The following is a 16,595-nucleotide window of genomic DNA, read 5'->3' as shown; positions in this document are numbered from 1 at the left end:
CTACGTTTGCTGTGCTCACCTTGTTGAAATGTGCATTAGATGTGCCGTACAGTATTTGCTGGATCTCTTCAGGGACACTCCAACCGCTCACTGTATTGTCTTCAGTCTCTTCAGTGGCCTGAGATGTCATACTAGAAGTGAAGAGCCCTTTCTCATTCATTGACTCTCTTGTCTGATCAGAAGCTGGAGGGGAACAATTTTTTTTTTTACAAAATTTTGTATTTTAGTTTATTTAAATTTGTTACTGCTTAAGTATTCAGTAGCTTGGACCTGAATTTTGAATCCCATTGGATAAAAGATCAAGTCAGTTTTAGTTCTGCTTTTTATCTCCTAAAAAGTATCTAAAAGGGACCTTCTTGGTAAGCATTTACTCCACCGTAGTTGCTCTTGGTCTCTATCATACACCTGTTATCAGTGAGAAAGGCAGAGTGTCAAGGTTCCAACTGATGAACCCTATGAGGTAAGCATAGCAGAGATGATCCAATCTCTAATGCAAAACTTTATTGAGCAAATCATTTCGGCACGGATGAAAGGCAAACCAGCTCTGGCTATTTTGCACCCAAATTTCTATATTAAAAGTAGAGAAACCTCCCTCCACTCATTAGTGCAGGTCACGTTACCCAATCAAACTTCAGACAATTATTATGAGAGAAAGTCTTTGGTTTTCAGTAAATAAAATCTCAGATGACTTTGGTTCTCAGGCTTGCAGCTTCACACCTGCAATCCACATTCCATTGTTCTACCCTCCCCCCTGGTTCTGTAGGCAAGCCAAGAAACAGAAGTGGCTGAAGTGGTATGAGGTTTCTTGGAGCTTGACACAGAGGACCGCACAATAGTGCTAAAGATCTCATGGCTTCTCCTCCCAGCTTCAATATCCTAACACAAAAGGACTGCAAGAATATCTGAAGCTACTCTTGGCTTGAGCATGAATGGTGGGAAGCTCAATATCAAGGACAGTACCAACTGTCAATCTAAATTCTCCTGTCCCTTGATATATATGTGACCAAGTTGGCACCCTTCTCATTCAGGTATGGGGCATCAAGAAGGCAATAGTATATGTTCCTCCTTCGTGTCCATCAAAAGAAGACTAACATGAGCTTCAAAACAGTGTTCTGTCTCATTAAATTACAGCATGCATGCTATACTGGCCATAATATTGAGACAGTATATTTTCCCTCAAACGTTCCTCAGCTCAGAAAAAGGAAAAATTTGTACAGGTCTTACACAGAATTTATGTCCATAGCTGCCAATTTCTGGACTACAGTTATTACTTGCAAAAAAGATTTTAAAAGCTCTCTCCAACTCTCTTCAATGAGGATTCCAAACAATGTAGGGAACCCTCCCACCCCCAAGCTTTGGAAAGTATTCCAACTAGAAGAAGAGAGGAAGACTTTTATACTGTAAGTTTTGCCAATGATCTTTTAAAATAAGTTTTGACTTTTTCAGAACATGAGATAAAGGCCTTCTGTGAGCTACCTAAGTTCACCTGATTGATTTTGTACTAAATTACCACTAAAATACTCAAAGCAGGTGAACAAGAAAAGTTAAAATTTGGAAAAAGTTCAATCACTATGAATTAATCCAAACTGAAAAAGCCTAGCAACAGAAGAAGGTCTTTCTCTAAAAACAGAAGGCATCTAAAGGGACCATGGAGATGAGAACCACTGAATACCATTGAGTTTTATGCAACCACAGACCATAGTTTCTCAGGTCCAGCCTGCTACTCGTCCATTGCCTCTGGTTTCTACTGCTTCTCCCATATGCTTCACCTTGATGGGATTCTAGTGACATTCTTCTGTAAGGAGTTTGGCAGAGTCGACCTTAAGCAAAAAAGACAACAAAACCATTCCTTTCACATTATGGATTAGAAACTTAAAAGAAAGTTACCAATTACAATTCAGTGTGATCTAGCAATCTTTATTATCTTCAGCATGACAGAAGCTTAAGAGTTTTTTTGCTATATATTTCTGTTTGCATCACCCTAAAATTTCAAGGCTCTATTGAAACGGAATTAATGTTCCATTTCTCCATAAAGCTTGTTTGCTTATTTCTTTAAACATGATGATGCAAAATGTTAAGTGTAAAACATTACAGTCTAAAAATGCTTCATGCACTTTGTACCGAATATTTGATATCTGGTATGGTAACACAGATCTTTGTTTCTTACCCTTTTTACGAGTTGTGTCACAAGACAGATTTGAAAGGGGTCTTGTTGCACCCAAACCAACTTTGGCAAATGGCTTGCTCCTCCCATGGAAACTTCAATAAAAAATATATCACATTTTTATCATTGCAATAATTATTCTAGAACTTTTTGAAAATATATATACTGGAATATATGGGCTGATCGCAAGGCAAAGGATGAGGCACAAATGATTGCAGCCAGGTGTCAGCAGACAGTTTTAGGTAGCTGCTTTGCCTGCCAGCTTTGTTGGAATACTAGTCTGTGACTTTTGTTCCTCTTTCTTGTTTGTGGCCCTTTGACTGCCTGACTACCTAATTTGGATTTCCTGTGACTCTTGGAATGCATTGGACTATGCTACTGCTCTTTGGACTCTACTGGCATTTTTCAGGCAACCATTTTCTGCTAGAATTTGAATTACATTCTTGTTAACTGCTAACTGCTTAATCCGTAGTAAATATTTCAGCTTCGGAATACTGTGTCTGCACCTGTGTGCCAGCAATTTTGAAACAGAATGCCCCAAATATGTTTGTTGACCATCCCTTGCTATGATACTGAACCACTGTGAAGTTAAAAGTTGAAATTAATGCTGTAATTTGGTAATATTTTTGTCTAGGAATAAAAAGCAACTGTACTCGGTGGGACTTCTGTCTGAGAAGCCCTGCAACAGTGTTGTCACACTGGTAAATCTGAGAACTAAGCAGGAAAATTAATGACAATGTTACTTTAAAGTACGTTACCCTCCAGCAGAAGTGATGCGTGGCTGCTTGTAATCATAAGATGATTTTCTTCTAGACGATGGTTTATATTTACTGGAAGGGAGCTGCACAGTGTCAGACAGCAAGTCTTGCATCAGAGTGAGAGCTTCGTTGACTCTTAAGTTATGATGTTCAGATAGCAAGACCCTTCAGAGAAAGCAAATGGACCAATTAGCTACTAATTACTCCACAACTGCAGATTTTCTTTTAATAGACATCTCTTCTAGGTTATTTAAAAGCAATCTAAGTTTGCCACTACCAGGGAGAAAAGGAGACACACAAAAATATGCTGTGTACAAGAAAAACATGCTACTAGAAGAAGTACAGGTAATCCTCAATTTATAACAGCTCATTTAGTGACTGTTCAAAGTGAGAGCTGAAAAAAGGGACTTATGACCATTTTTCACACCTACGACTGTTGCAGCATCCCCATGGTCACATGATTGAAATTTAGATGCTTGGCAACTGGTTCATATTTATGATGGTTGTGGTGTACTGGGGTCATGTGGTCACTTTGTGCAGCCTTCTGACGTACAAAGTCAATGGGGAAGCCAGATTCACTTAACAACTGTGTAACTTAGAGCTGCAGTGATTCACTTAACACATCTGTGGCAAGAAAAATGGAGCAAAATTCATTTAACAAACTGTCTTAATTAGCAACAGAAATTTTGAGCTCAATTGTGGTCATAAGTCTAGGACTATCTCTAATCTATAAAGGACTGTGTATGAAAGAGACATTATTCTGATTTGGTCTGTTCTGCTTCCATATAACAAACAAGATCAGAGACAAGAGGACTAAAAATATCAAATACTTTAGTAGCAACAAAAGTGGCTGAGGAAAATCTGTAGTTTCTGATTCATCCTTATTTTGTCAGGTTTGCACCAGTGATATATGTTCTCTTAAAACATAGAAACATGCCAAACAATATGGAATTTGGAATTCCCAAGATTCAAGTCTACAGCAAAGTGAATTTACCCACAGAATGAATACAGTAGAATTGTTTTCCATTGTCCCCAACACAAAGTTTCTCTTTCAACTGGTTTTATCAGTTCTACTCAAAATTTTCTCAATACTTTCATTCATGTTATCCCTGGGGCACAAAATCAAATACTTTATCCTAGAATTATTTCATTCAATTATCATAAAATTTGACAGACCAGTGAAAGATATATGGTGAAATGTAGATAACTTTACACTTAACGGCTCAATTGCCACATACAGTGGATTAAGAATCTAGAATCTAGAAAGCTCCAGAAAAATAACATACTTATCTTTCTCCTTTTTCTTTTTCTGTTGTAATTTAATCTCTCGCGTTGACAGTCCAAGGGGCTATACCAAAAATGCAAACAGATATCAATGTTATATCAGTTATCTGGTCTGCATCATTAACTGTTCTAACTGAGAGCTAAAGAAGCTTAATATTATTCTCAGGAAATTTACTGATTAAATGCTTACTGTTTATTACATGCATTGCCAGATTCTGCTCTGTAATAATTAACATTTGAAAACAAGTAAATGGTAGTGGGCATGAGTAATTTTATAGAGAAATATTTTCGAAATATATTTTTTAATTTACCTATTTTTAAATCCTTTTTTCAGCTTTCTGAGTCCCTGTTCTTTTGGTCCATACCCTTAGCATTAAGATGTGTTTATAGAGATTTTAGTGTTTTAGTATTACACCATTGGGCTAGCAATGATATAATACTAGCAGTTTAGTTACAGTATTTTATCTCTCTTACAAGTGAAAGTGTTATTATTGAAATGGATGTAATTTTTCCTGATTGTGCTTTATGTTGGACTATGATTGAAATAAACATTTGATTCCTAAAGAAAACTTCATTTTTTAACATCAAGATTATTTTTTTAAGTTTCCTTTGTCCTTAGAGTCAATAATTTCCAGCTGTTTAATGTTATTGTTTCATCCAGCGGAATTTTCCATCATGGTCTTGCAGAAATTTTAAAACATCGTAAGGATTTTAGCAGTCTAAAGTCTCCTGGCACAGCCCATTCTTCATAGACAACAGCCATTCCCCCTGAGTCATGCTGTCAAAGATTGAGACCTAGAGAAATGTTCAATTACTCTCGCTTAGGTTTCTATAGATGATGGATGAATTTGAAGAATCCAGGGTTTTAAACTGCAAATCATAAGACAATGTTTCTTATGAGTTATGGTTTCTTCTTTGCCAAATGGAAAGGGGGAAATTGATGTTCTCATCTTCTCAGAATTAGCTAGAAGACTGTGGCCTTTGAGAATGGAGATCTCCATGAGAAATACCCCCTTTACTCTCTGCTTAAGCAAACAGGGCCATCCACCTCCACTGTAAGAAATGCCTGGACTCAAAGTTAACCTAGGTACTGTACCAGGGAGACAAGCACACTGCAGCATTTGTGCTGCTTCTCACTAAACTCTGAGGGATAATGTAGCGATATACCATGGGTGAATGAGAACTCTCCACTTTTGGAGGGGCTATGTGCACAGTTTGGATCTTTAAGGAATATCCATATCTCAGGTGCCACCAAAATTAACTGCTGTGAGGAATGTGATCCAACTGCAAGATGGTGGAATCAAAATCTTTTCTCTACACATAGAAGCGTTACACATCTTTCAATCTTATATCTATGCTCCATTTCTGATTCCTTTCTCCCTACTTTCCCGGATATCTGTTACATTGTCTTCCTCCCCCCTCCAAATCCTATTAGCTCAGGTTGTGTTTTTTTAATATCCTTCCATGAATTCCCCACCTCCCATGGCTTTTTTTACTATTCCTTTTACTTATTTAACCAGATAAAAATAGGTCCTCCCGTATATGTCTTTTTGCTTGCTTGTTTTTATTATTTATTTATTTATTTATTTATTTATTTATTTATTTATTTATTTATTTATTCGGTTTATATACCGCCCTACTCCCAAAGGACTCAGGGCGGTTTACAAGGCAAAATTTTAAAACAATACAATATAAAATTAAAATTAAGTCTAGCTGCAAAAAATTAAAATCACAATTTAAAAACATTAAACCCCTCAGTCCAGACCAGATTTAATTTAATTTAATTTAATAATTTGATTTCTATACCGCCCTTCTCCCGAAGGACTCAGGGCGGTGAACAGGGCAATACACAATAAAAATCGAATACAAAAATTAAAAAGCCATTAAACATCATGCCCATAAAATCAATACATATTAAAGTTAAAACTAGTTTTAAAAACCCAACCCCATCCCGTCAGACCAGGCCAGCTTGTTCAAAAAAGAATGTTTTGAGATTGCGCCGGAAGGAGCGAAGGTCGGGGGCCATCCGGAGCTCAACCGGTAAGCGGTTCCAAAGGTCTGGCGCGCCCACAGAGAACGCTCTCCCCCTATAATATATATTTTTATTGTTTAGGTGACTAAATGCTGATAAACACATTTGCATGCAAAGGCCCTAAAACACAGAAAAATATCAAAGAAAACAGTTCTGTTCCAGTCCACCATTCTGATAGGTTCTTTCAATTTGCAGGAGCAGAGCTGAGTCTGCCTGCCTGCCTGCCTATCTGCCTGCCTACTTACCTACCTACCTACCTACCTACCTACCTACCTATCTATCTATCTATCTATCTATCTATCTATCTATCTATCTATCTATCTATCTATTTCATTTCTATACCGCCCTATTCCCGAAGGACTCCAGCCTCGTGTCTCCTCCCGAGCTGCATACACCAGCCAGGAGGGGCACGGGTCCAATAAACACGTGGCGGAACTCAGTCTCCTCATGATCCTGTCCACCTCATCTGGGGTCACAGGATCGAATTCACTCCAGGTAACATTCTCTAGACCGCTCGATTCCTCCCCGTCAGTCTCTGCCCAGTCAGAATCCAAACCAGCTCGAATCTGAGCGATTTTGTCCGTCAGATGATAGCTAAACTCCTCGGCCCGCCCCTGCAAGGGCTCCTCCCTCACCTCCTAATTAAGGAGGGAGCGAGTCACCCTAAACAGGGCAGCCGGGCAATTATCTGCGGACGCGATGAGGGCAGCGAAGTAATTACACTTTGCTGTCCTCATCGCCGCGAGATGAGACCTCGTAAAGGTTCTTAACCGCAATCGGTCAGACTCAGACGGGCTGACAGCTGGATGCAGTGCATAACAAAATTATGCCTTGCAGTCCCCATCCATCTTTTTCCTTTGAAATATTTTAGTCTACATGAGATCCAGAAGTAGAAATAAATAAAAATGGTGGCTGGAGGCCAGAAATTTCCAGTGGAACACTGTAATTTTCTTTTTTAGGAATTTACAGTGGGTAAATTCATGTTCTAGAATTGTTATTATTATTCATCTTCATATTTCTTCTCACACTTGACTTTATAATTGATATGCCATGTTTCTGAATAGGTGGCCATTCAGATTTAAAAATACAATTTTATAACAGGGAGATTAATACTGATAAAATTCCTCCTTTTAATGTACTTTAACAATTAAACACAAATTACCATCTTTCTCAAATGGAATGGACTGTGCTCTTTTGCCCGTTTTTCAGACAGTGTTTGCATATATTCAGCAAGTCTCTGTTTTCGTTTTCTTTTCATCCAAGCATGTAATTCTTTTTTATCCTTCTCATCTTTATACGTCTGCTTATGTGGTATATTTGAAAGACTGAAATAACAATAACAAATAAATGTCAGAGTCTATGACATTATTTTTTTTTACATCATGATTCTTAACTAAGATAGGAGTAGATACCTTTCAGCATATTTTGCTACCAAATATTCAATGCCTCCAGAATCATACAGTGGAAATGAACTATTTCTGAGTTTGTAATAACAGCCAGAAGTTGGTAAGGCCGTTGTTATTTAAGGTGGGGGGGAACCAAGTCAAAGTAAAAATATAACAAACTGCTGTAATTTACAGGGGGAAAAATATAGCTACCATTCATACATAAAGTGTTCTTTTCTCCCTTTTTCTATTGTCATTTAGAGATAAACATTAGTCCCAATTATTTAACTGACTGGTGGAAATCCTAAGTATGGAAACTAGAAACTCCATCTGCCCATGCATATTGATCCATTCATAGTCTGTTTGTCATCAGATAGGTGAGCATCCCTGTTCAGAATCACCAGCCACTACACAGTTAAAGTTGGAACAGTGACTCTTTAGATATCAAGACCCAAAGATAGATGCATCTACAATGAAGCTGCTTTCTTCATGTGTATATACGTAACAAGAATGACTACAGATGGTAAATTATCAAATCTTTACTCCTTGGTGCATCATACAACCTGACATTTGCAACACAGCATCATCAGAATGTAGGTCAAAGTTATTAAAAGTATCAATATAATACTACCTGGCCATTTTTCTAGCTTGAGTTTCTGTGAGGCCCAGCTCTGAAGGAGAAACACCATTCTCCACTATAAGATCATTAACAATGTCCAAAACATCACTCAAGCCAGTGATTTGAAGGCGATCTTCTGAATATCTATCAAAAAAAATTAAATTGCTGCAAACTGGAAGGTTACTTTTAAAAATACACACAGAGATCAAATAACACCACAATGACACTTCTAAACTTTCACATAAAAATAATAACTGAAATATAAGGACACATGCTATGAATGTTCAAGTGTAGACAAAAGATGAGTTTTAATAATTTTCTTATGCTACAGGTCAGGAGTAGGCAAACTTGGCTCTTTTATGACTCATGGACTTCAATTCCCAGAATTCCTGAGTCAGCTAGGAGTTGAAGGGAGTTGAAGTCCATGAGTTCTGGGAGTTGAAGTCCATGAGTCATAAAAGAGCCAAGGTTGCCTACCCCTGCTACAGGTCATCCTTGCTTAATGTCTATACATTCAGTGATTGTTCAGACTTACAACGGCACTGAACAAATGGTTGTTAAGGCTGTTACAATGCCCGATCAGCCACACCATCAGAATTTGGGATCTTGGTAACCAGCCTGCATCAACAACCATAGCGTGGACTTCAGCTCTCGCATCTATTTCCTCTATCTCTATCTTTTTGGCAGCCCTGCACATTTCTGTGGCCTACTCAGCACCTCACCCCCCTCCCCCTCCCAACATTTGCCATCTTCTGCCTCCCACCTCTGACTTGGAATCCAGGGCCTAGGCAAAGGCACAGCCCTGGGATGCATAGGGTGAGCTCGGCAGGAGAGCAGAACCTGTTCTGCCAACGGGAACTTGCTAGGCCTTGCTGGGGAAGAGGCAGGTGGACAGAACCGGCAGACCAAACAGGGCAGCAGAAGCATAAGAGCTGCTGCAGGCAGGCCTCCAATGTGCGGGTGGGCGAAAAAATTGGTGGGAGCGATTTTTGATTTCCTGCCAGCTTCTCCATTGCTTCTGATTGTGGAAAGTTGGGAAAACATTGGAAATTATGACCACGTGACCATGACTTGCTGCAACACCGTAATCACGAGTTGCGCACTGAGCATCCAGATCGTGATCCCATGACTGCAGGAAAGCAGAGATAGCTGGAATCTCTGAACTGATTACAAGTCCCCCTCATTCAGTGTCATCGTAACTCTGAATGGTTGCTGAACAAGTGGTTGTACCCTAGGTCAAATTTGGCTCTTCAATAAAAACTTTTAGTAAACACTCTATCATCTCTATAAAAGAACCTCTTCCTATGATTTTGAAATCTGCCACTAAGTAGAGGATAGAATTTATTTTCAAAACCGGTATACTGATAGCGAAGTGGTAGGAAAGTTTCCCAGTATGATTCTTCCTACTTCAGTAAATGCTTCTGAAATATTTTCTCATACATACCTCTCATCTTGTTCTTCCATTTTAAAACTAATATCTATAAAAAAAAACAGAAATCATCACTAGGGTTAATGAAAATAAACCAACTTTTAGCCTGGCTTATTATATAACAGCAAAATATTAATCACTCAAAATAATATTTCAAGTCAAGTCAAAGAATGTCATGGATCACTGACTGAGACTTCCTTATGCGATGGTGCTGTAAAATAAATGGGCTGAGGCTATTACTATGATTGAGCTGTGATGGTGCACTGGTTAGAATGCAGTATTTTGGGCTAATTCTGCTGACTGCCAGCAGTCTGATTCTCACAGACTCTCATGACTCAGCCTTCCATCCTTCCAAGGTCAGTAAAATGAGGACCCAGATTGTTGGGGGCAGTATGCTGACTCTGTAAACTGCTTAGAGAGGGCTGTAGAGCGCTGTAAAGCAGTATATAAATCTAAGTGCTATTGCTACATTGTTATAGTAAATATTGACCCATAGAATTTAAAAATCTCTTCTGTCATTTGATAAACAGACTAACCTTCAAGCCATAATGTCAGATATCCTATTCACAAACTGGTACAAGATCACAACTTTTCATTTGATGCTAGCAAACTTCATGTTGTCATATAATGTGGCTCTATGAAGGCTTTGTGACAATGTAATCAAGTTGCGAGGCAAAGCAATTTTATAAAAGAAAACTATCCTGGGATATTTATAGTATTTTCTCCAGTATATTTTGTAAAAAAAAATTAGCAGGTTACAGAGCATAAGTAACAAAATAGAAGATAGCAAGTTGCTAATCTCGGCTACAGAGATGGAGACAGCCAGCCAGGAGAATCAGATTCATAGGTCCATATCACTCCTAGTACAGGTAGGATTGTCATGATTGTTAAATAAACCACTGTAGTTAAGGGAAATATGCGCAGCCATTAAAAAAGCTACCTTCCCTCATTAACTTTGCTTGTTAGAAGCTCCCCAGAAAGGTTGCAAATGGTAACTCAAGACCCTAAGATGCTGCAACCATTGTAAATACATGCCAGTTGCCAAGGATCTGAATTTTTATCACGGCACTGTGTGGATGCTCCAACGACTGTAAGTGTGAAAACTGGGCATAAGTCCCTTTTTTCACTACTGTTATAACTCTGAATGATTGCTAAACAAATAGTTGTAAGTTCAGTACTACCTGTATTTAAATAATAAATCAACAAAATAAAATACTAAGAAAAAATAATTTCATTCTCTTGGATTCTAAAGGCAGAAACTGGTAAAGAAGTTGCAGTTATAGAAGATCAGTAAAAAAATTAGTTGTAAACAAGTGTGAGCTTTCATATCTCATGTTTTTTGAAAGAATTAGTGTTTCTACTCTAATTCCTGGTTCAGCATATCTCACTGGTTCCTGTTAAGTTGAGCAGCCTTAGAAAGCCATAAATATGGCTACATGAAATTATTTCAGAAATATTATGAGTACAGAGTTTTCACCAGGTGGCAAAATCTAGCTGACCTCAACTGATGCCTCAAAAGCTAAAAACTATTGGATCTGATTAGAACTTGAAGAGGGCATTGCCCAGAAATCCCAAAGCTGTGAAGTAGACTGATAAGTCAAAGCCAACATCCAAAAAGAAAGTAACGACAAATTGTTCCTATACTGTTGTCAAAAAGACAACATGCACATTTCTGCTTAGGTAGGACATTAGGAGTGAAGCTTAAATCAAAGATATCTTTATGAAGGCTGAATTATTATACATCTTCCAAATTTCAGAAGTGTTGATTCATGTAAATATGGATACATTACTAGCAAATAACATATTCTATAAACAATTAAAAATATGTTTGCAAAATCATGCAATAAAATGCAAAAACCAAAAAGAAAGTAGTACCAGAATACAGTTTGTTGATCCTGGGATGATCAGCAGCTGATACTGAAGGTGAAACAGAAGGTGTTTTTAAGGCAACGAAATGATTTAGAGAAGATTCTGCTTCTAAGAAATCTTTCTCCTCCATAAAATTCTCCACTATTACACGGGTTGAATAACGTTCTAGTTTAACAGAAGAACAGAGTGAAAGCAAAGTTAAAAGAAGTACAAAATAAAAAGATACGCAATGTTCAGGAGAGAAGCTGTGTTCCTCTCGTACAGCAAGTACAACAAAGAATTGATTGCAGACTTTACGGCACTGATGGACAGTAAAGGGGGTGTGTTCCTTTGAAAATCAGGACATGCTTACTGATACCATGGTATCATTAAAAAAAATCAAGAGATTTCAGTAGCATAACAAATCTTTTTATCAACTGCAGCTGTTATGTCAACTATCAGTCACTTAAAATGAAAACAATTTGGCCACACTTAACTTCTACTGGTAGGTTCCCAAATTTCTGTGGTCCAAACCAGAGTTATAAGACTTGCAATAGTGGCAAATATCTGCAGCTTGGGTGTAGGATGAGGGTGAAGGTTAGTTCTCCCAGCTTGTGGGTTGGCTTCTGAATGTTTCGCTACCGGGCTAGGTAACATCTTCAGTGGAGTTTAGGAGATTGTCAGTGTTCTGTTTATAAGGGCTTCAGGTGTGGGTGTGTCAAGTGAGGGTCTTGTGATGGGTCAAGTGTAAGTTATCACACCCACACCTGAAGCCCTTATAAACAGAAAAGCATTGACACTGACATCCCCTAAACTTTGCTGAAGATGTTACCTAGCCTGGTAACGAAATGTTCAGAAACCCACCCATAAGCTCGGAGAATGAACCTTCACTCTCAGTTATAAGACTGCTGGTTGGAGTTGGAAGACTAGGAAACATTATAAGCAGAATTAATCAATTTCCATACTCCGTTCCAGTTCTGGCTTTGATCTTTAAAATGTGTCCTAGGATTACAGTATGAACATTTGTTCAGCCATTTGTTCAGTTATGATGGTGCTGAACAAATGATTCTTATGACTGATCCTTCATGCTCCATCTGTCGCAAGGTCTCTATGGTCATTTGATCATGATCAAGTGATTACTTGATTGTAACAATCCACAATCACATGATTGTGAAAAATCAAAGGTGAAGCCTGCAGAAAATCGTAAGTTGCAATCATGTGAATTTAAGATCCCACGTCATCCTTGGGTTATGTTGGCAACTGGGACTGCTCAAATTGCTGTTACTAAGTGATGCAGTCACATGACATTGTGATTTATGACTGCACAGCTTAGTGATGGAAATTCTGATCCCAATTGCCATTGTAACTCTTCTTCCATATATATCTACTAAATCTACTCTATGTGTTCCTATTCTGTAAAAGGAGATATACTCTGAATCACCTTTTTCATTGCATATTTAATTGCCATACAGCCATAATATCTTCCATCAGTAAGACTCACCTGCTTTGCAAAGCTTAACACCTGGTGCAAAGAACAATATGTCATTTTCTTCTTGATCAGATATCACATTGGCATCTTTTGCTGCTTCCCCAAACTGTAAAAAAGAGACACTTGTGACATGCAGCATTTCTCACCTATAATATTTATATAATAAATATTTGTCTAAGGTTATTATTTCAAGAGCATGTCTTTTCTGAGCATCTCTTTCCCATTTCAATTAATACGATTCTAAGGTTGACCCAAATATATGGGGGGAAAAATACAACCACGGCTGTTAATATTAAAAAAAACCCCGTTTTTCATTGCTGATTTTTGTTCACATTTGCAGACGTTTCTTTTATAAATTAGAAAGTATATCTATGCTTTTAATACTGAGTTTATTATTTTTGTCTGTAACTGTCCTCACAATGAAAGTTTTAATAAAATTCTACACTTTTATTATTGCATCTGAATTTTTTCTATAGAAATTGATTACAATTAAAATTAAATTGATTACTGATCAATGAATATTGTTTTCAATCTCAGTAAATTCATTTCTACCCCTACCTTTCACACAGTTTTCTAAGCAACTCACTACCAGACAGAAATCTTGTATCATATCAAAGATGTGTGCTTTCTCCTCCAGTTGAAAGTACATATACAGGTAATCCTTGACTTACAACAGTTCATCTAGTGACTGTTTGAACTTATAGCAGCCTTGAAAAAAGTGAGTTAAGACCATTTTTCACACTTGTGACCGTTGCAGCATCCCCATGGTCATGTGATTTATATTCAGATGCTTGGCAACTGACTCACATTTATGACAGCTGCAGTGTCCCAGAGTCATGTGATCCCCTTTTGCAACCTTCTCACAAGCAAAATGAATGAGGAAACCAGATTTACTTAACAACTGTGTTACCAATTTAAGAACTGCAGTGATTCACATAACAAATCTGGCGAGAAAAGTCATAAAATGGGGCAAACTTTACTAACAAATTTCTCACTTAGCAACTTAAATTTTGGGCTGTTGTTATAAATTGAGGACTACCTGTAATTGTAATCTATTTAAACAGATAATTCTGTTACCAAAGGAGAGAAGGATTTAAGCATTAGTAAGACCATGAAGTGAAATATACCAATTTAGTAGTGCTATATTCTTTCTCCATTCTTTCTGCCAAATTTTGTAAGTATGACAGTTGTCTATCCATTTCTTGTAGTTTTCCAGAAAAATGCTGTCTGCTGATCTTTTGACCCAACTGTCCTGTGTAAATACTGGGAAAATCTTCACAAAGGAGACTTGAGGTAAGATGATCACCAACAGTTTCTTCCTCTGTTATTCTTGGTGGTAGTAGAGACAGTTCAATTTCGAGGCTCTTTTCTTTCAATCAAATAAAAAAAGTGCAAAATATTTCCAAATGCAGCCAATTACAGGGTTTAATTAAAAGTCACAATAAAGTTTTATTTATCTACAAAATTTCAAAGTGTACTCACAAAGCCTTGGTGGAGCAGTGGGCTAATGCCTCCTTAAGTAACACCAGCTGCCTGCAATTAGTGCAGGTTCGAGTCCCACCAGGCTCAAGATTGACTCAGCCTTCCATCCTTCCGAGGTAGGTAAAATGAGGACCCAGATTGTTGGGGGCAATTAAGCTGACTTTGTAATAATGCCGCTTGGGGGGGGGGGGTGTATGAAAGCCCTAATAAGCAGGCATATACATAGAATGAAGGCTACTGCTAAGCTTGTAAGCCGCCCTGAGTCTTCGGAGAAGGGCGGGATATAAATGGAATAAAAAAAAGAGCTAACAAGCTCTCAGCATAAGAGAGATACCAGATGTTACGTTCCTGTGTGAAGTTTTACATGATTTCCACCCCCTCCCCAGCGTTCCCCTGGGTTCATTTTAAAAGCAAATATTACAAAACAACAATTGTAGATGTTTACCTTGTCTCTCAAATTCATCCAGGGGTAATACGCTGGTAACAGAGATTGATGGATAATGCAGCTTTGTAGAAGCTGAGAATTCAGACTTCACAGGCTCAATTTTAACTGGCAAATTGTTGAGAAGGTCATCAGCCTCTATATCGGTCACACTGATATATCTCTGTTCAGCCTGGCATATATTAAAAAAAACAAATAAACCAAATTGTAGGTAGGAAACAATGTTAAACTAGTTGTTGTTGTTAGTTGCGAAGTCGTGTCCAACCCATCGCGACCCTATGGACAATGTTCCTCCAGGCCTTCCTGTCCTCTACCATTTTCTGGAGTCCATTTAAGCTCACGCCTACTGCTTCAGTGACTCCATCCAGCCACCTCATTCTCTGTCGTCCCATTCTTCTATTGCCCTCAATCTTTCCCAGCATTAGGCTCTTCTCCAGTGAGTCCTTCCTTCTCATTAGATGGCCAAAGTATTTGAGTTTTAGCTTCAGGATCTGGCCTTCTAAAGAGCAGTCAGGGTTGATCTCCTCTAGGACTGACCGGTTTGATCGCCTTGCAGTCCAAGGGACTCGCAGGAGTCTTCTCCAGCACCATAGTTTAAAGGCTTCAATTCTTTGGCGCTCAGCCTTTCTTATGGTCCAGCTTTCACTGCCATACATTGCAACTGGGAAGACCATAGCCTTGACTATACGCACTTTTGTTGACAGGGTGATGTCTCTGCTTTTTAGTGTGCTGTCTAGATTTGCCATGGCTTTCCTCCCCAGGAGCAAGCGTCTTTTAATTTCTTGGCTACAGTCCCCATCTACAGTGATCTTGGAGCCCAGGAAAATAAAATCTGTCACTACCTCCATTTCTTCCCCATCTATTTGCCAGGAATTGAGAGGGCCAGATGCCATGATCTTGGTTTTCTTAATGTTTAGTTTCAACCCAAGTTTTGCACTCTCCTTCTTCACTCGCAACAAGAGGCTCTTTAGTTCCTCTTCACTTTCTGCCATTAGAGTGGTATCATCTGCATATCTTAGGTTGTTGATGTTTCTTCCGGCAATCTTAATTCCAACTTTTGATTCATCTAGCCCTGCCTTTCTCATGATGTGCTCTGCATATAAGTTAAATAGGCAAGGCGACAGTATACAGCCTTGCCGGACTCCTTTCCCAATTTTGAACCAATCAGTGGTTCCGTGTCCAGTTCTCACTGTTGCTTCTTGGCCTGCATATAGGTTTCTCAAGAGACAAATAAGATGGTCTGGTATGCCCATCTCTTTAAGGACTTGCCAGAGTTTGTTATGATCCACACAATCAAAGGCTTTAGCATAGTCAATGAAGCAGAAGTAGATGTTTTTCTGGAACTCTCTAGCTTTCTCCATGATCCAGTGTATGTTAGCAATTTGATCTCTAGTTCCTCTGCCTCTTCGAAATCCTGCCTGTACTTCTGGTAGTTCTCGATCCACATACTGCTGGAGTCTAGCTTGTAGAATTTTAAGCATAACTTTACTAGCATGAGAAATGAGTGCAATGGTGCGATAGTTTGAACATTCTTTGGCACTGCCTTTCTTTGGAATTGGAATGTAAACTGATCTTTTCCAATCCTGTGGCCACTCTTGAGTTTTCCAAATTTGCTGGCAAATTGAGTGTAGCACTTTTACTGCATCGTCTTTTAAGATTTTGA

At 38.4% G+C, this 16,595-nt stretch overlaps 1 protein-coding gene across 1 annotated transcript in view; it reads right to left on the bottom strand.

Annotated features, from left to right (window-relative positions):
- The window catches only part of CPLANE1 (ciliogenesis and planar polarity effector complex subunit 1), a 71,811-nt gene that overhangs the window by 2,767 nt on the left and 52,449 nt on the right, over positions 1-16,595 (bottom strand). The window contains exons 43-54 of the mRNA XM_083353808.1: positions 14,936-15,104; positions 14,136-14,377; positions 13,021-13,114; positions 11,547-11,705; positions 9,687-9,720; positions 8,255-8,386; positions 7,401-7,563; positions 4,209-4,270; positions 2,923-3,087; positions 2,168-2,259; positions 1,698-1,820; positions 20-183 (exon numbers count right to left, since the gene is read on the bottom strand). Coding sequence (XP_083209934.1) covers positions 20-183; positions 1,698-1,820; positions 2,168-2,259; positions 2,923-3,087; positions 4,209-4,270; positions 7,401-7,563; positions 8,255-8,386; positions 9,687-9,720; positions 11,547-11,705; positions 13,021-13,114; positions 14,136-14,377; positions 14,936-15,104 — 1,599 coding nt within the window. The remainder of the gene's footprint in view (positions 1-19; positions 184-1,697; positions 1,821-2,167; positions 2,260-2,922; positions 3,088-4,208; positions 4,271-7,400; positions 7,564-8,254; positions 8,387-9,686; positions 9,721-11,546; positions 11,706-13,020; positions 13,115-14,135; positions 14,378-14,935; positions 15,105-16,595) is intronic.

Source organism: Vipera ursinii, assembly GCF_947247035.1.
Source record: "Vipera ursinii genome assembly, chromosome: 2".
In the NCBI taxonomy this organism is placed as follows: domain Eukaryota; kingdom Metazoa; phylum Chordata; class Lepidosauria; order Squamata; family Viperidae; genus Vipera; species Vipera ursinii.
The sequence above is the reverse complement of the archived record's forward strand: the minus strand, read 5'-3'. Positions and strand labels throughout refer to the sequence as shown.